This window comes from Anolis carolinensis, chromosome 5 (genome assembly GCF_035594765.1).
Source record: "Anolis carolinensis isolate JA03-04 chromosome 5, rAnoCar3.1.pri, whole genome shotgun sequence".
NCBI lineage: Eukaryota > Metazoa > Chordata > Lepidosauria > Squamata > Dactyloidae > Anolis > Anolis carolinensis.
This window is the reverse complement of record NC_085845.1, coordinates 9,667,761-9,688,913: the sequence shown is the minus strand read 5'-3', so window position 1 is coordinate 9,688,913 and position 21,153 is coordinate 9,667,761. Positions and strand designations below refer to the sequence as shown.

Here is a 21,153-nt window from a genome sequence, read left to right as displayed (position 1 = left end):
AACAATGCTTTCAAACTACAAGAATGGTGATTCCACCTGAACATCAGGAAGAACTTCCTAACTGTGATAGCTATTCAGCAGTGGAACTCTCTGCCCCAGAGTGTGGTGGAGGCTCCTTCTTTGGAGGCTTTTAAGCTGAGGCTGGATGGCCATCTCTCGGGGGTGCTTTGAATGTGATTTCCTGCTTCTTGGCAGAGGGTTGGACTGGATGGCCCATGAGGTCTCTTCCAACTCTATGATTCTATGAACAACAGCAACTACCATTTTATTTTACCCGCCTCTCCTCTTGGCTCGAGGTGGGACCCAAGCCACACCACCATAAAACATTATATAAAATACACATATTAAAAGATTTTTCTATGACATTCATATATTAAAATACACCAACGATTAAAATAAAGTGAACACAAGACATGAGTTTGAGATTCATCTTTAAAATTGACCAAGTAGACCTGCTGAAAGAGATTAATCTTCTAAAAGGAAGCAACAATCTGAACATCTTTTTTTCATTCTCACTACAAGAAACTCTGAGAAAATGTGTGGCTTTCAATATTATTTGCAATTAATGGCCCCTTTTGTGCAGAATTCACATGTGGTTGTTTTGTACATAAAACAACATTGTCTGGGTAGGGAACACAGTTCATGCAGAAATAACATTTTCTACATAGAAAATGCCTTCTTCTGGGTGCAATACTCACTTGCGAATTTTGTGGATGCCAAACTGCAAATGTAGCCTTTAGTTGTTGCATCATAACTTTGGGCAATTTTAGCCATTCTAATTTCCAGTAAGGTATGATGGGAACCTTGGAATAACAACTGGAAGACTATAAATCCCCTTTGTACATTTATTTATCATGTCCCTTTTTCACCTCATATTTTTGCCCAAGATAATCCGAAGCATTTTATGAAGTACTAGCTTTGCCCAGCCACGCGTTGCTGTGGATTATGGGAATCCTTTGTTGGCCAGGTGGAATACCAGTGAATAGCCTGACAGTCTCAAAGCCTGGCCATTTTCTGGAGTAGCTGAGCTTTTTGTTGTATGAACGTAAAGGCATGGATGAGGGGTTGTGCTGCCAAGTTTAGTGTTTCTGGGATGTGTAGTTTTGTTGTTTTGTTCTAGGCCGAAATTTCATTACCCTTTTATATATATAGACCTTAGTAAATCATAGTATTGTCATATTATAGATGAGATGGTGTCCGAAGTTGAGAGGTAGGAAGACTTTGCTAAATTTACTGAAAATATGGAAGAGGACTTCCTAATTCACAGCTTAATCTTTTATTCCTATAGAAAAGTTACTTTCAAGTAGTGCACTGCAAATCTTATTTTCATGTTAAAATAATAGTAATAATAATAATAATACTTTATTTTTATACCCCGCCTCCATCTCCCCGCAGGGACTCAGGGCTGCTTACATGGGACCAACCCCCACAAAAATCCCCACAAGAAAGCAATTGGAATATTTTGTCCAATGCAGAATTTATTCAATTTATGGTTGTAAGACTGAAGATATGTGCATGATGTACTGCCAATGGATGACCATTGTGTACAGATGCACATTCACATTGTACTTCCATATGCCTTAGACACATAGATGTTCATTCACAATGGTCCACATTTGATTTTGCAACAATGCACTTAACTAACTAGCCCATGCTGTGCAATCACTTACCTCTGCAAACATAGTTACACTCCATCTACTTGATGCATGATTTCAGCCATAATTCATAGCTTTTGGTTTATAAAGGAAGTGCTAATATCTATCCCACTCTTTTCTATTGTGGCAGAAGAGAAATGCAACCCCTCAAATATTCCACTCATTCCTAATATTTTGGAGAGCTCTTTCCATCTCAACATTCACTCTTGCATTGCATGCAAAAAGGTCAGTGGCCCCTTTCAGACAAAAATATGCCACAGATCAAATTTAACCACATTTTAAAATTGCCTCCTTTCAAGGACTCGCTTGGTTCAAGAAACTGGCTAAAGACACTCCATTAAGGTTTCTCCTTCAATGGACTCAGAGCCAGATGAAAATGATTTAAGGGCAAACATCTGAACCGTAGTGCAGATTGCAATGGATTTCGTGACATTTTAGTCATGGCTCAGCTGTCACATTAGTCTGTTACGAATCCATTCTTCCGTCACCTATAGAATGATACATTGGGCAATCCCTTGTCAATCCGGCAAGTGCAGCTATTTTAACGTGTCACTTCTTATCTTTAATTTTATTTCAGTAAGAGGTTTGAAACCATGATGGAAAAAGAATGTGCTCCCTTCATCTGTTGAATGACCGGTAAATGCTTTTCCTTTATTTGTCCCATTGTAACTCAGGGCACATCTGCAGTGGGCAGGTTACACTGCTGTAAATCTGATCTCAGCGCAGTCCCAGAAACCATTCTCCATATGCCCAATTTGGAGATATTATCCAGATGGTCCAGAGATGTTATCCATTGGCCTGGACCACGGCCTCCAGACTCAGAGACAAGGAAATACACTTTAGTGTTACATACACCCACTTTCTTATCATTACATTCCACAAAAACTATTTCAAAAACTGGAAAATATGTCTCATTAGAATAGAACATTTCTGGATTCAAGTTCCTAAATTTGAGTTAAAATAAGTGTAGCACAAGGAACAATACTAGTTCCAGAGCTATCTTACCAACTGAAACAAAGAAAGGGGAATGCTAAAGGTAAATGGTCAATGACAATAAAAACACAAGAAATGGAATGTTATTTATATGCTGAAAAAATAAACATATTATTTGGCTAGTCATTTCACTATGGAGATCTAAACAGAATCAGCTTCTTTCACAGATGGCCAGCAACTATTTCTGGAGAACATAGTCCTTGTCTAGATGCATGGAGGAAAAACATTACTGTGGGACTCTGTCACAGGATAAAGCTCAAACATTTAAGCCCTCTGTTATCCACTTGTTATCTAGTTACTATATTTACTTGACTCTAATGCTCACCTTTTTTGGCTAATTTATCTTCCCAAAATTGGGGTGCACATTAGATTCATGTAATATGGCCATCATAGTGCTAAGCCAAACCAAAAAATAAAGCTACTTCAATTTGGCCCTTGTCTTGTGCCTAGGTAGGATGTAAAATGCTTCTAAATTAACAAAAAAAATACTCATTGATTTTCAGGTCAAATATTTAAGCTGGCCAACTCATTCTTAGAGCTCCGCTTGGTAACTGCCCTGGGACATCAGCTAAACCAACCAGAAACATCTCCAGTGTCTGTAAAATCTGTGATGTTATAACAAGTCAACCATTCATTGTGAAGCATTACTGACCATCTATAAACAATGAACGTACTAATCAGATTCAACACAAAGGCACACAATGGAGTGACTACTAGAACTTAGATATCTGGCTAAGTAATGTTAAAGTAATGAATCCTTTTAGAGCTACTTAAAAGGTTATGGGGAGATGTAAAACCTTGATCGCTAGGCACCAATTCATCTTGTATTTAAGATATATATCTCTTTCAGAATGGAAGCAAGATGCATGAAGAAGTTGTACACTGCTATACCAAAAGTTGACAGTAAGAATGTGGCAAAAAACCTGTAGTGTGGTTAATAGTTTCTTCTGTAGCCACACAATTCCAGGTGAGATGACAATACCAGTATTTCTCATGCCACAAGGCAAGTAACATCACCACCTGCGATAAAGCACCAAACCAGGATTCAGGCAGATGGGCTCTACTATACAATAGGTGGGCATAAATATTTAGGTTGAGATCCTGAAAACATTTAATTTCTCCTCCCAGCATACATTCTAGCCTGAAAAGAAACCCATCACATTTTTATTTACTATAAGTGGAGCTTAGACATAAAAGGACAATTCCTGCCAGCAGAAAGCCACTTCTCTTTTCCCACATTCTCTTTTTAATACTGCATTAACTATTTTGAAGAGACAGTTTAATAATTACCCAATGTGCTTTCTAATCCATTCGTGTCAGCTACAGTGCACAGGAACATCTATTTGGCTCTGTGCCTGGCACAGACAGCCACCCTGCTGTATTGCTCAGCTGGCAAAGATTTAAGTGAAATCTACTTGTAGATGCTGGAGACATTATTGACAAGACACAGGAAATATAGGTTAGCCCTCAAAAGACTGATTTTATTGTGTAATACATGATCTTACAGGACTAAATTGAGCAAGTAAACAGATTTTAACTAAGTAAGGGTTACGTTGGCTTTAGACATTTCTTCTCTTGAAAAGTCACAATCTCTTCTCTCTCCCAACACACAATGATACTGCACACATATGAAATTTGGAAGCAATATCGTAGCTGTCAATGATACTGCGCAAATATGAAATTTCGCGGCAATATCGTAGCTGTCAATGATACTGCACAGATATGAAATTTGGTGGCAATATCGTAGCTGTCAAGGATACTGCGCACATATGAAATTTGGTGGCAATATCGTAGCTGTCAAGGATACTGCGCACATATGAAATTTGGTGGCAATATCGTAGCTGTCAAGGATACTGTGCAGATATGAAATTTGGTGGCAATATCGTAGCTGTCAATGATACTGCACACATATGAAATTTGGCGGCAATATCGTAGCTGTCAATGATACTGCACACATATGAAATTTGGTGGCAATATCGTAGCTGTCAATGATACTGCGCACATATGAAATTTGGCGGCAATATCGTAGCTGTCAATGATACTGCACACATATGAAATTTGGCGGCAATATCGTAGCTGTCAATGATACTGCGCACATATGAAATTTGGTGGCAATATCGTAGCTGTCAATGATACTGCGCACATATGAAATTTGGCGGCAATATCGTAGCTGTCAATGATACTGCGCACATATGAAATTTGGCGGCAATATCGTAGCTGTCAAGGATACTGCACATATGAAATTTGGTGGCAATATCATAGCTGTCAAGGATACTGCGCACATATGAAATTTGGTGGCAATATCGTAGCTGTCAAGGATACTGAGCACATATGAAATTTGGTGGCAATATCGTAGCTGTCAATGATACTGCGCACATATGAAATTTGGTGGCAATATCGTAGCTGTCAATGATACTGCGCACATATGAAATTTGGTGGCAATATCGTAGCTGTCAATGATACTGCGCACATATGAAATTTGGCAGAAATATCATAGCTGTCAATGATACTGTGCACATATGAAATTTGACAGAAATATCATAGCTGTCAATGATACTGTGCACATATGAAATTTGGCGGCAATATCATAGCTGTCAAGGATACTGCGCACATATGAAATTTGGTGGCAATATCATAGCTGTCAAGGATACTGACACATGAAATTTGGCAGAAATATCATAGCTGTCAATGATACTGCGCACATATGAAATTTGACAGAAATATCATAGCTGTCAATGATACTGCGCACATATGAAATTTGGCAGCAATATCATAGTTGTCAATGATATTGCGCACATATGAAATTTGACGGCAATATCATAGCTGTCAATGATACTGTGCACATATTAAATTTGGTGGTAATATTATAGCTGTCAATAATACTGTGCACATATGAAATTTGGCAGAAATATAATAGCTGTCAATGATACTGTGCACATATGAAATTTGACAGAAATATCATAGCTGTCAATGATACTGTGCACATATGAAATTTGGCGGCAATATCATAGCTGTCAAGGATACTGCGCACATGTGAAATTTGGTGGCAATATCATAGCTGTCAAGGATACTGACACATGAAATTTGGCAGAAATATCATAGCTGTCAATGATACAGTGCATATATGAAATTTGGCAGTAATATCATAGCTGTCAATTTGGTGCCTAAACTGGTGCATACACTATAGGCTGAAAGCAACTCAAAAGATTAACCAATAGAGTTATTAATGCACTATTTTTTCCTGAGGATTTCACAAAAATCTGTAGATTCTCCAATGGATTATACCTGAAGTTGAAAATATAGTTTGGTGTATTAATTTGCTAGTATTTGTTAAGAGAAGGAGCCTCCTCCTGTGTCACAATCATTAAAACAGAAAGCATTAGTATTTTAGGAAAATAAGTATGAGGGTTGGGAAAATGCATTACATCTCCTTGTTAGGTAGACTAATCCTCCAGCTTTCTTTGTAAAGCAAGCAGTAGAAAGATGAGAGAGTAGAAAGAACGATAATGAAGATTTTCTGGAGCTGAGGTCAGAACGAGGGTTTTGTGGAGCACAACATTGGCTTGGTTTGCAAACAGAGAAGAAGAAAAAGAAGAATGGGAAATGAATTATTCTGTACAGTGGGCCCTTAGTATCCACTGGGGTTTGGTTCCAGGACCTCCCATGAATACCAATATCCATGGGTGCTCAAGTTACATGATAAACTATGGCTTAGTAACATGTGCATCTTAGATAAAATTGCAAAATTAAGGATTTTAAAAATATTTTCCAGCTCTGGCTGGTTGAATCCATGAATACATTATCCCTGAATATGGAGGATGAAAAACATGGTCAAAACCTAAACTTTCAATGTTATCTAGCTGTAAAAAAATATGGTTTTCTTTATAAATATTACTGTCTTTTATGGCCCCTCAGCCTCTGCAGAGTCTTTGGCGTGTGAACAAATTGTTGAATTCCACCTCTCTCTATATAGGGAGACCCAATCAAAGAGAGCCCTAGTTTTCTTCATACTAGATAAATTTTCTTTTGGAGATAAGATTATTTGGACCCTCTCAGAATGGCCTTTTAGGCCTGAAAGACAGGGCCTGCATAGAAGTGTTTGGAGTCTGTCTGAGGTGGGGTTGCATTATTACTCTCTTCCAGACTTTTACTCCCTCTAGTCATTATATTCTGAACAGATTTCTTTCATAAATTATTCTAAAATATACAATTAGGATATAATAATATATAGCATGAACTGCAATGACTCCCTTATCAATTATTTAGTGTATTATTCACACAGTAGTCTTGGATAATTATGAAAAAAAGTTTTTTCCTTTCTCTCTAAGCCATAGCCCATTTCTTTTTATCTTGGCTTCTGCATTTCTCCCTCTATCCCCTCACCCTTCTCCTCCTACTTGTTCTTAATGTTTCTTTAATTATACAGTTACTACAAGATGGTTGCAGAGAAGACTGCTTATTAGATACTTGAGCATTAAAATTTCAGAAGCTACAGACTGTTATTTGAGTTCCCTGGCTCCTGCATTCAATACTTGTGCTTTACTACTGACAGTTAAAACCCATATTTCTTGGTTGTGAATGGGGAAGCAGCAAAGGGATAGCCATTCAGTTGTACAGAAAAGCCTTCTGCATGTGCATAGAAACTCTCTAATTTCAGATTAAAAGTAATTCACTCGATTCCTACATGGCAGCGGGTTGGACTAGTTGACCCATGTGGTCTGTTCCAACTCTATGATTCTGTGATTCACTGAATCAGGATTTGTCTAGCTATCCACTTATTTCTGTACTTGCAATGCACCAGCGTCCTCTTAAATCAGTCGTATTCACAGGGTTGGTTCCTGGTGTTGTATCCCAGCCACAGGCTGGCCAGATTCTAGATGAAGATGGAGAGGATTCTGGGGATTCTGGATTTGGGATTCAAGATCAGCAGTCTGAGGCAGAAGCTAGCTCAGACATGCAGTTGCAGGGTGAGCTGCTGATTCCAGGAGAAACAGATAACGGTCGTGCTGACATGAGAAATATTGAGGGAGAGACTTCAGCCTTGGAAAATAATGAGGATGACGGTTTAGCTTCTGACCAGCAGATGCAAGATAACGAGGACTTATCTAGAGAGGACCGTTTGTCTTGGATGGGTTTCCAGGTCCGTAAGTGAGCGTTTGGCGCGCAAACGTGAATCTAGCTGTAGGAAGAGGAATGCATTCCTAAGTTGTTATTAAAGCATGCTTTCACAGACTATTCTTTGTCAGTGCAATTTCATCGCTTCATCTGTGTGGAAGTTCTATCAAGCCAGCGTTCTTGGATTCTTGGGCCTTGTTCTTTGGACTATTTGCCTTGTGGTGTGTCTTGGATTCTTGGACCTTGTTCTTGGACTCTATGGACTAATTCTTCACCTTGTGGATTATCTTGGATCTTGTACTTTGGACTCTATGGATTAATTCTTTGCCTCATGGATTATTGTTCCTGCTATGCTCTTTGAACCTATGGACCTAGCCTTTTGGATTAAATAGACATTCATGTACTTTGTGAATCTCTTGGACCTATTGACTCTTTCACTACAACTTTGAACTACCTTTTGATTGCTTGCTTGATTTATATTCTGCTTTGCTTAATAAAAACTTCAAAAGACTACCTGTGTGTTTGACTGGGTATCTATAGCAAGGTGAACTTAGCCTGAGGTGCGACACCTGGACTGGTGCTGGTGCCTGAGCCAGTCCCTGCCAAGTTTCCAGGTCAGAAATCAATAATTGTACCAAATCAACACAAATCTGGTGCCAATCTCTGGCACACTCAAAAATAATAGTTGCTGGCATAAGACAGCCTGAAAAACACTCATCTCAATGAAATTACCCTGGAGTGACTTGCTTGTAACAAACAAAGTATTTGAAAAGTCTACATGTTGGGAGTGAAAAGAAATGAGAGGGACAGAAGAGCAGCAAAATGGATCAAAGGAAGTATAAAATGAAACTCCATGCTTGAAGACAGGCTTCCCCAATACAGGAATAAAACCCTTGAAATCCTGGACAGCCATTGCCCGTAAGAATAGAAAGTATTGGATGAGTTGAGTCAATGGCCAATGGCCTCAAATAAAATTGTTTTCATATAAAATGGCAACTTTCCTTTTTTTAAAAGTACTTTTTCTACATTTCTTTTGACTTCTTTAGCTGATGTTGGCTAATATATGAAACTATTCCAGCCTCTCGTTTCTAACATGGGGTGAACTAGGTAAGACAGCAACCTTACACACACATCAATGTCAAGTTGTAAAATTACTTCTTTCTCTCTGCCGTTGACAGACTTCTGAGCCTGTTTTTGTTGCATTGACTATAACTGCTTCACAAAAAGACTTAAAAAAAAAACCTCACCAGTACTACTACTAGAGGTTGAGTATCCCTTCCTGAAATGCTTGAGACAAGAAATGTTTAGGATTTTGGATTTTTTGAGATTTTGGAATGCCTGCATTTGCATATAGATACATAATGAGGTATCTTGGAGATACGATCCCAGTCTAACCATAACATTAATTTGTGCTTCATATGAATCTCATACATATAGGTATACTGATGGTAATTTTTATGTAATGTTTTAATGCATGAAACAAAGTTTGTGAACATCAAACCATCAGAAAGTAAAAGTGTCACTATCTCAGTCACTCATGCCGGCAATTTTGAAGGATTTAGCATTTCAGAATTCCAAATAAAGGACACTCAACCTCCACTACTACTGCTGTCCATATATCAAAAACCTTTAACCCATTGAAGCTGTTGTCCTGCATATGACTACTTAAATATAAGGCCCACAAATTTATGTTGGAATTACTTCAAGATACATATATTTTACAAGTGTCCAGATCCTCACACATTTTCTCATCTGCAATGATAAGGTGTTTTGGGCAATCATGATGGCTAACTGAGGGGGGAAATGTTAAATTGCCACAAGATGTTTTTGGGGCTTTTTTTGAATTTTTTCCTGGAAAAAAATTGCCCTAAAACATTATTTTCAACAACACCCAACTTTTCTGTGCAGAAATTATACTTTGCACAATATAATGTATCTTGCGCCACAAAAAGGACATTGTTTTAATTTTTTACCAAATTTTCACAAAAAAATGAAATATGAAAAAGCATTGCAAAATGTCAACATCCTCACTAACCCAGATTTTGAAACTCTTTATGCTTCCTCCCAAGAACAAACCCAACAAGGATGTATACTTTTAGCATGTACAGGACTGAAGTCTACAGAACTTACCTCCACCAGCTTGTTGGCATGTTCGCGGAACACTTGAGCATATTCCTTCACTTCTTTCTCATTACCACTCTTGGCTGCTTCAATGAGAACCAGTAATGGAACATTGGTTTCAAGGAAAGAATCAGATATATGATCCATCACCGCTTTCCGGAGCTGTGATAAAAGAAAGCAGAGAGCAATAAGTGACTGAACATTTATCTATACTCTGTGCAGACAACATTGATCTGACATTTGTCATCCTAAATGCATACACCAAATCTTAGCAACCTATTGGAAGGACAGGCTTGGAAGACCTTCATTCATACCCTTCGTAAGAATGTAATAAACCATAAAAATCTATGGTTTGATTGAGTAATCTGTACCAGTATGAGAAACAAACTTTCTCAGCCTGAAAAATTATTTGAATAACTCATTCACTGAATTCATACAAAACTATCTGACTAGTCCAAAAATGCTCAGGGTAGTTAGGAAGAGGAAAGTAAAATAAAATGTGTAAATGAAATACAGAGCATGCAACACTTAGTGAATGCCAATTTCTATTAGTAAAAAATATAATCTGCCTCTCAAACACAACTTAAAACATTCAGGAACATCAGACAGTACATGCATTGGCTTGAACATTATATGGATGGATGGATCTGGACAGCCTGAGAGTGAGTCAACATGGGGAGGAAAACCAGGACTCGCCCTAAATTGATTGCTGGCTGTCCCTACAAGATTCAGTTACTTCTGGTGAGTATATGAAGTTTTGCAGGCTGTGACCTATTTCAGCAACATTTGGGGGATATTCCAGAGTTTGCTTCAGATCAGTTGACAACTAGACCAGATCTGAATCAGAACACCCTGCTATTCACATGGGACATCAGTGCCATTGAAAACATGGTTGTTCCAGAGCGCGTTTGAATGAATAGGCTCAATAGAGCTGTCATTAGAATACTTCTTCTGTTTCAAAGGTGTATGGCACTTTATCACTGTTACTTATTTCCATGATACAGCACTTTATGAAACCTGTCCCCGCTGGTTTGCTTTTAATTACTCTGATTTGATCTGCTTGGATTTTAATGTATTGTCCATTATTTTATTTTGTGTGTCATTGGAATGTTTTAAGTTTTTGTCAAATATGTTGTGTTGTTGTTTTGGGCTTGTTCCTTCGAGAAGATGGGGCGGGACATAAAAATAAAGATGATGATGATGATGATTATTATTATTATTATTATTAGCTTTTCCCTGCACTCATTAGTGGAGGGAAAGGGGGATGAATTGTGCCCATTTTGCTGCCAGACAGAGTTCTGTGCAAGGTGTCCATTCTGAGAACAACAGAGTTACGGCCAAGAAGGAGGTGAGATTGTCCCTCTCCTCCTACTTTTTTTAAAAGTAAAATTTATTGAGCGATTTATACAAGAAAATAAGTTACAACAATCCTTAATGGGTGAAACATCAAAAACAGTAACATCTGGTTTGTAACGTAGACGTGAATGTGACAAAACAATACAAAACAAAGACAGAAGAAATATCCCCTGTTGGGTGAGAAGGGCGGGATATAAATGTTGTAATAAATAAATAAAAAAGAGTGTTAAAAAAAAGAGGAGAAAAGAGAGAGAGAGAGAGAGAGAAAACAAAAACAACAAAAACCAAACAGCCGAAGACCTAAATCGTGATTACATACATACAACAAAAATACATAAAATAGACTTCCATCTATTGTGTGTTGATTCGTATATTAATCTACTGTGCTCTTTTATCTCTTTTCTTATCTATTTTCTTCCATCATGTCCTTTCTGTCCTAAAAAAGGAAATAAAAAAGACTTATATTGAGACGGTTTGTTGGCTACTCTGCCCCTGTCTGATGAGCTATTATATTATCAATTTACATTTTTCTTCTTTTAAGTATTTTTTAACTAATTCCCAACCTACTTGTTTTTTTTTGGTTTGCCTTGAGTATTTGATAATAAATATGTTAGTTTATCCATATTCATAATTTCCAGTATTTTTTGGAACCATGATTTCAATTCTGGTGTGTTTTTTCCTCTCCATTCTTTCGCATTTGTCATTCTCGCGGCAGTTACTAAATAATTAAACAAAATTTCTTTATTTTTATCTGTTTCCATATCAGATAACATAGGATAATAGTTTTAGAGTCAAAAGTGATCTTTATTGATATATTTTTTTGTATTCTCAGATGGATTTCTTTCCAGAATACTCTTGCCCTTTCACATGACCACCAGCAGTGGAAATAAGTCCCTTCTTTTTCACTGCATTTCCAGCTTTTATTGGATGATGTTTTATAATATTTTGCTAGTTTTGGGGGGATCAGTTACCATCTATAAAAAGTTTTTAACCAATTTTCTTTTAGGTCCACCGAATAAGTAAGTTTTAATCTGTAATTCCAAGTTTTCTCCCATTCTTCCATTTTTATTGGTTTTCCTATATTGTCAGCCCATTTAACCATACAGTCTTTAATAAATTCTTGTTCCCTCTCCTTCTTCTTGACTACATGAGCATCAGAAGAGAATGCTCCCAATGCTCAGGGATGAGTACAGAGCTCTGCGTCCTGCAGCTGTGTAAAAAATAATGTGATAGCCTAGGAGAGCAAATGCAGTCTTGGCCTAGCAGGACCATGCAGATGTCAATGTTGTCCCATGGTTGAGTTAGCTAGGTACGTATCTTCAACTCTAGAACCAGTCCAGATTATTTCTGGTCTGGACTGGCCATGAATTTAGTGGCCAGTGTAGACTTATCCTGAAGTAATAGATTTATATGTGAGCCTACCTGAACACTGCACTTCTTTGTGATACTATCCACTTTGTAGGTACAGCTGGTGGGGCATAAAAGTGGTTGCTTGCGGGTCATGGGAGTTCCTTCCAAGGGTGGCTAAGGTTTCACTTTTCCTCTCTTTGTTCTTGATATTAAACAAAGATCCTTAGGCCAGGCTGTGGCACAGGCTGGTGAGCAGCCAGCTGCCAGCTGCAACAAATCACTCTGACCAAGAGGTCATGAGTTCAAGGCCAGCTCGGAGCCTGTGTTTGTCTTTGTCTCTGTTCTATGTTAAGGCATTGAATGTTTGCCTTATATGTGTAATGTGATCCGCCCTGAGTCCCCTTGGGGTGAGAAGGGCGTAATATAAATACTGCAAATAAATAAATAAATTTCAGTGGGCTTCCATTACTTTACTAGCTGCTGAGAAAGGATCTTCCAATTGGCTAATGCTGTAATCCAAAACTAACAACTATAGCAATAGTTTGTTGTTTAATGATATTTTTAAATAATATGTCTTTACATACAGTAGAGTCTTACTTATCCAAGATAAACAGGCCGGCAGAACATTGGATAAGCGAAAATCTTGGATAATAAGGAGGGATTAAGAAAAAAGCCTATTAAACATAAAATTACATTATGATTTTACAAATTGTTTATTTTTAATATTTATTTCCGATATTTAAATTAAGCACCAAAACATTATGTTTTACAAGAAATTGACAGAAAAAGCAGTTCAATACATACGAATTTATCACCAAATCATTGCAACATTTACTATAAAAACAATGACTACTAAAAGGCAGACTGCCTTGGATAATACAGAATCTTGGATAAGTGAAGCTTGGATAAGTGAGACTCTACTGTACTTGTCTTTATTCATTTTTATCTATACCAGATGTATTCTTATTGTTATCTGAGTAGATAGGATGGAAACCAACAACAAAAACAACAACAAAATGTATGTAATGTCTGGTCTTTGTTGACCCAATGGCTGCACATTTTTATAACTATTAGCATATCTGACTTTTAACATAAAAACAGAAAATGTATCATAGCCTTTTCATCTTAACTATTGCAGTGAGAGGAGGAAGGAGAGGAAAAGCAGAAACAAGGATAAGTACAAATGAATAATACTTAATGGAGGGAGATGATCCCTTAGTTTATCTTCCATTGCTTATTATTCTAAGAGAATTGGAAAAGGAACCTGAATAAGCTGTAGCGACTGGAAAGCACAAAAGGAAATATGGGATAAGTTTGCAAGTCTTTCCATTTCAGGTCTGCATTTGAAGAAAATCATCAGCGATTTTCCTTCTAAGGATACATCTGCACTGCAGAATTAATTCAGTTTGACACCACTTTAACTGCTATGGATCAATGCTATGGAATCCTGAAAATTACAGTTTAGTGAGGCACCAACAATCTTGGGCAGAGCTTGAAAATGACAACTCCCTTTTTTTGTAACAGGAGTGACTGCAAGTCGCTTCTGGTGTAAGAGAATTGGCTGTCTGCAAGAACGTTGCCCAGGGTACGCACAGATGTTTTGATGTTTTTACCATCCTTGTGGGAGGCTTCTCTCATGTCCCCGCATGGAGCTGGAGCTGATAGAGGAAACTCATCCGTGCTCTCCCCAGGTTGGATTTGAACCGGCAACCTTCAGGTCAGCAACCCAACCTTCATGTCATCAGTCCTGCCGGAAGAAGGGTTTAACCCACTGCACCACCGGCGGCTCCTGACAAATCCCATGATACCATAGTATTGACCCAAGGCAGATAAAATCATTTCAAACTGCAATGCTTCAACCATGTAAAAGGCACCCTAAAAGGAACAGAATCAATTCATGCTTTCCCCATATCCAACATATACTGTAGTTAACATCAGAAAAGTTATCAGTTAAAGCTGTGTACCCTGACTCTCTAGGCTTTCTGTGGAGGATTACCTTAACTGACTTCCAATCTGACCAAAAACTATATGACTTAACTAGACTAATTTCTTGTTACACCCTCAGGCTAGATTGCTCCAAGCCCACTGACTCTGAGTGCACCGTTTTTCATTTTTAATAACAATTATACCCCCAAACATTATGGAAATATGTGAAGCCATGACTGTTACATGATCAGAAAACTATTGCTATCCCAACAATGAATTATTCATAGTTTCCGTCATCTTTCTGGTCACCTTAGAAAACCAGGCGAAATTTGACACTAATATGTGGTTTCAAGAGTGACAGAGGAAAAGATTGTGCTATTGTTTTAAAGTAATATTTTGGCTGGCTTTCTTTTCTTTTCTATTTAACCACTTAGTTCATTTTTTGCAGACTTGCCATTTTTGATAGAATACAATCCTTCACTTAACTGAAATGTGGACAGTTTCTGTGTAATGTAGTCAGGAGGGATATAAACAGGGTATTCAAATAATAAACAACTCACCATCCTTCCTCTATTTAGTTTTTACATTATTTTTTCCCCTTTACAGTATATAGATTACAATAAAATATAAGTAGAATACACACAAACATGATAGAAGACAAAGGCTCCAATCTCTTAAAGTGTTTTCCGTCAAGGATTGATGTTCCTATGGCCACAGTCTTTTAATGAGCCCAGCAACTTTCACAAAGTCACAGGCGCTGGGTTTCAGAGGACAAATAGATTAATCCTGAAATCAATATAACCATGATCTTGCCAGGAGACCACACAGGAGGTCTTGGGTTTTATCATATGACTTTCTCAGAGTTTCCATTTCTCAATATTTTCATTTCTCAAATTATGATTTTTTTAAAAATGTTAACTGCAGTTCTACATAGACACTCATTGAGAAACACTCTTCTTCCCAATAAGTAGAATTGCTAATTTTTGGGACAGTTCTGGGCACTTACTCTTCAGATAAATGATCTTGGTTAGCGCAAGCACACTGAGAAATGCATTAATTCTATAACTGTTCCCTCGTTGCTAAGCAGAAATTATGCTGTACCTTGGGTACAGCTAAGCTGCTTCACACAGATGTGGTCTTTACATGAATCAGTGAATCCATATGGCTTATCTACATGTAGATGTCTCTGTTCCAATGCTTCTTTGAGGTAATATCATTCTAAGAATTAGGATTATGCAGGCATTGAAATGGAGGTATTCATTCAAACAAATAGCAGCTGCAGAGCCTAGACCTCTGTGTAGGTGGAGGAACCATCAAGACTCAGATCTGAAGTGACTTATGGCGACTCTAAGGCAAACATATCATGGGGGTTTCTTGGCAAGATTTGTTCAGAGTAGAGTTGTCTGTGCTTACTTCTGAGGCTCTGAGAGGGCAAGTGCTCCAAGGTCAGCTAATGGATTTCCATGGCTGAGTGGGGATGTGAACCCTCTGGATGTTTTCCAGAGCTGTAGGCCCGGGCTGTGGCACAGGCTGGAGAGAAAGCCAGCTGAAACCAGCTGCAATGAATCACTCTGACCAGGAGGTCATGAGTTCGAGGCCCGCTCGGAGCCTATGTTTGTCTTGTCTTTGTTCTATGTTAAAAGGCATTGAATGTTTGCCTATATGTGTAATGTGATCCGCCCTGAGTCCCCTTCGGGGTGAGAAGGGCGGAATATAAATGCTGTAAATAAATTATCTCCTTGTGATGTCTCATGGGCCATGTAGTCCCGTTCCTAGTACTGTTGTGACAGATGAAGAGGAAAATTTGGGTTTCCCACCGTTTCTGCCAGATTTGGAGCCCTTGCAGCTGCAGGATGTTTGCCCACAAGAAGACAGCCAAACAAGCCTTGAGCCGAAATCTCCCCCATTTTCTCTCCGCCTTTATTATAATCAAGATAGACACGCTAGGGCGGCGACTCGCCGAAGCGCCAGGATAGCTGCCAGACAATTAGAAGATTAAGTCTGTTTCCCTTGGGAAAGTTTAAGGAGTCCTGCATCTGGACAGTATAGGTTTCGGTTCTTGTTCCCCAGAGAAAGTGTGCTTTGGCGGGAAAACAAGATCCTATATAGATGTTGGCCACAAAGGATTCCTTGCGGAGTCAATTCGTCAGCTCGTGGAGTGAGATCGTGTGTAGACTTCGTACTCCAGTTCCCAGCTCCTGAATCAAGTTCCCAGCCCTGCCTTGTTCCACGGATTCCTATGGACTCAGTTCCTGTTCCACGAATGCCTTGTTTCTAGTTGGACCTTGCCAAGTCTCAAGTCTTGCCTTGCCTTGCGTTTTAAACCACGGACCCTGCTTCTCGGATTTCAGCCTTGTTTTCCTTCCCTTCGGATTTACCTTAAGCCTCAAAGACTATGGACAGTTCCCCACACTATTGCTTGCCAAATAGTGTGTGTTTCGGTAAAGTGGATTATAACTTTGGACTTTAATATCATATATTGGACATTGTTTTCCTGGACTATATTTGACCTTTCCTGAAAGGTCTACTTCTGAACTATATCCTACACTTGTTTTTATTGACTTTATATATTTCTTTAATAAAGATATTAGATAGATTCTGGCCTCTGCGTATGGTTATTGGTGCTCTGCAGCCTGGGTCCTGACACTCCTGATGTTTCTCCCACATCTATGGCAGGCATCCTCAGAGGTTGTGAGGTATATTGGAAAATCTGAGCAAGGACGGTTTATATATCTGTGGAAGGTCCTCCAACAGACAAAAGTTCTTTCTCCCACCCTGGACCTTCCACAGATATATAATCTTTGCTTAGTTTCCAATATACCTCACAACCTCTGAGGATGCCCGCCACAGATGTGGGCAAAATGTTAGGAGAGAATGCTTCTGAAACATGGCCATACAGCCCAGAAAACTCACAGCAACTAAGTGATTCTGGCCATGAAAACCTTTGACGATACATTGCCTAGAAGGGCGGAATATAAATGCTGTAAATAAATAAATAAATAATCCAGCACTCAAACCACTACACACACTGCCTCTCTAATTCTTGAAAATGTGACTGGGACCTGAAATCAATGGTCAACAAGCACTGGAAGTTGTGTGAATCCTTTATCCAGCCCCAGTCAAAAATCGGGCTGCAGATCTTTTGCTTTTCTACTATGACAGACTTGGAACTGAGAGAATAAGTAAAAATCACGATAGCCATGCACACAAAGAGGTAGGCAGGGCTTTTTGCTTAAAAAATGTCTTGGTTTTATAATTTTCAAGACATGCACTGCACATTTCCAAGTAGCCCATATGACTGAATTCACAGGTAAGTACTTAAAGAACAGCAGTTACAGGCAAGTGACTTGCTCTTATGTCTTGAGATAATATCAACTGTACCTTGATATTGTGTAATTATTTTGATCGCATTACACTATAATCTTTAAGCACAAAGCAAACACAGTTTAAAACACATTTAAAAATTAATAAAAAGGCTAAAAGCACAACCTTATTGGAAGTACATTCTGCCCCATGAATCATAAAGACAATAATCTAATTCAATAAGAAGATCTTTGCTGGTGGGAAGAGAAAATAAAGGGGTGCAACCCAAAGCACTTGGAGAAGGGAATTCCACAACCTGGGAGCCTCTCCTCCTCATCCTCCTAAACCAGTGGTTCCCAACCTTTGGTCCTCCAGGTGTTTTGGACTTCTACTCCCATAAATCCCAGCCAGTTTACCAGTCGTTAGTAATTGTGGGAGCTGAAGTCCAAGACACCCGGAGGACCACAGGTTGGGAACCTCTGTCCTAAACAATGACAATGATGAAAGCTTGATGGAGAAGAAGCTTTTCCTTGAAGATTTTTAAGTGCAGGAATCTCACATTGGAGATATGTTCTTTTGGGTAGGCCAGAGTCTTGATCTATAGCGCTAAAACTGTGCACAGAATTGGACCAGTAGTCAATGACACTTTACACTGTAGAATCAATGTAGTTGACAGTGACACTGCACTAAACTGCCTTAGCTCAATCTTACAGTTTTTTGAGTTGAAGTTTTACAAGGTCTTTCACCTTTTTTGCAGAAGACTGCTCATTCTTCACCAAACTAAAAATCCCTGGATTCCACAGCATTGAGCCATGGCAACTAAATCCATGCCAAACTGCATTAATTCTACAGTGTAGAGAGAGCCCCAGTTAAATACACAAGTTAATTGACCTTTTGGGCATATTTCTTGCATGTCGCTAGAATTCTTCAGCTTCACTTCCTACCATTTATTTACAAATCATGTAAGTCCATTTTCCTTTTACTTATCCCAGCAAGATCAACCCAATCTTCATCAGAAGATTATTTAAAAAGTTTTCAGGCAAATAAGCATTGTAATTTATTTTTAAATTGACTTTTTGGAATGTCCTTGCACGCACATTGAAGGTATAGTTAACAGCTTTTACATATGCAATGGGATACCAAAAATTTAGCTATCCATCAACAATAGCCTATAAGGAATGGCTTGACAAAATCATTTGTTAAATGTGACAGGAGTGTGAACATAAGGCGTTCTTCTAATAGCTTGAACGGATGCATGACAAGGGAATATTAATTGTCGCAGACAAGATATTCAAAGGTATTAGCTCAGCAGAACCAGTCTATTTTATCCAATTAAGGCCATTCATCAAAGTAAATAACTGTTGGAAAGCTCATCCAATTCTATCACACCCTCACCCTGAAACTGTAACTGGCTCTACTTGTGACTCTTTCATAAAATTAGAAGTGTTCATCTTTAAAAAGAAGAACAGGACAAGGAGACAGGAGGCATCTTACACTTATTTTGGCAAGAGCTATATTAGACTACAGCCTAATTTCATACTAGTGTGGTTGTGAGACATATATAGCTTCCATCTTCCCACCAAGCACCTGTTCCTTCTCTCGAATCCTTTAGAGACTCCCACAAAAGTTTTAAGATACAGTCCCACACATTAGCGGTAGCATGAATTTTCATCTATCAGATGCACGAGATGGCATCCAGAATTTCAGGTCTCATGGGTGGGAGGAAAGGGTTTGAAGTTGGAAGAATATTGCTTCCAGAAGCCGGTAGCATCAATAATTATTGTTTCTGCTGCAAAAGATTAACATTTAACTCTTGAAATTCATACAGACGATGACCCCAACCCAAAGCATTGCAATATTTAGAATCATGTCCCTTGGCACTATTGTTTCTACTATGATCTTAGATCAACTACAAATGTGCTTTTTTGGAGACCATTTCTTCAAATAATATTGGAAGTAGAACCCACATCAGCTCGATACAGTGTTAGAACATGTCAGAAGAGTGCATTTGGTGTCCTATCCTATTTTATTGTTTTGTAGACAATCGTGGAAGTTGTAAGATAGGGTACTTTTAATTTAAATCTCACAGGAGTCATGGACTTTTGAGCCAGATATGTGCAAGCCATTGTTTGCTAAGCATGAGTCCCTTACACTTTTCCTGCCTTATCATATGGGGATAATAATAGATAAACCTTACATGATTGTTGAAAGGATGTTGGAGTGAATGTAAGTTGTTCGAATTCTCAATCACTGTCCCCCAAAGCAGTTGCTATACTCCAAACTCAAGAACGGGAAACGTAATGGACAGGAAAGGAGATTTAAAGATGGGCTTGAAGCCAACCTTAAATACTGTGGCATAGACACTGAGAACTGGGAAGCCCCGGCCCTTGAGTGCTCTAATTGGAGGTCAGCTGTGACCAGCAGTGCTGCGGAGTTTGAAGAGGCACAAATGGAGGGCTTAAGGGAGAAACGTGCCAAGAGGAAGGCCCATCAAGCCAACCCTGACCGGGACCACCTTCCACCTGGAAACTAATGTCCTCACTGCGGAAGAACATGCGTGTCAAGAATAGGTCTCCACAGCCACCTAGGCATCCACCACCAAGACACTACACGTGGAGGACCATCATCCTCAGGCTACGAGGGACCATCTAAGTAAGTAAGGAGTGAATGTAAGTAAATACTTGACATACTCTTATATAAATGCTGAGAATTATTACTACCACTATTATTACTATCACTATTATTAAGTGCAAATGACATGCAGTATTGATTTTGGCATGTTCCAATCTTCAAAAAACTAAATACTTTAAAAAAGAAATAATAAAAATCTGGCTTGTGAGAGCAGAGGTCATAGAAGGTAATGACAAATTACACACACATTATCTTCAGCATTAATTTTTTAAGGGCCAAAGTGATCTAGCAGACAGTTGAGCCTACCAGCCATCCTCTCACATTTTTGTATAAATTAATCTCTATTTACATATCTGTCTATCACTCCATTCATCCACACATTTGATTGCAATGGCAAGCACATCATAGTAGAAGAGCAAGGTTCAGAAACATTTATTCTCCTTGGACCATAGAGATGGGTAATTGGCTACGCAAGAGGAGGGTCTCTCTTTTTGCCAAATACTTGTTTATTCCTTGGCCACAAATTCGAACAGAAAGGATAATCTATTCTCTAGAATGACACTTAATTGTTGCATACTTATTTTTCCTTGAACGTATTTGTGAAACGGGGGAGGAAAAAAGAGTGAAAGAGAGAGAATGAGCGAGATGGCAGCTCACTATGTAGTCATGAAAAGAATTAAATGGCCTATCACTGACACGAGAC

The 21,153-nt window shown here is 38.6% G+C and overlaps 1 protein-coding gene across 8 annotated transcripts in view; it reads right to left on the bottom strand.

The window, feature by feature from the left end:
- The window catches only part of ctnna2 (catenin alpha 2), a 701,347-nt gene that overhangs the window by 160,004 nt on the left and 520,190 nt on the right, over positions 1-21,153 (bottom strand). For all 8 annotated transcript variants that reach the window (XM_062981834.1, XM_062981832.1, XM_062981833.1 and 5 more), the window contains one exon: positions 9,894-10,046. In XM_062981834.1, the coding sequence (XP_062837904.1) occupies positions 9,894-10,046 (153 nt within the window). The remainder of the gene's footprint in view (positions 1-9,893; positions 10,047-21,153) is intronic.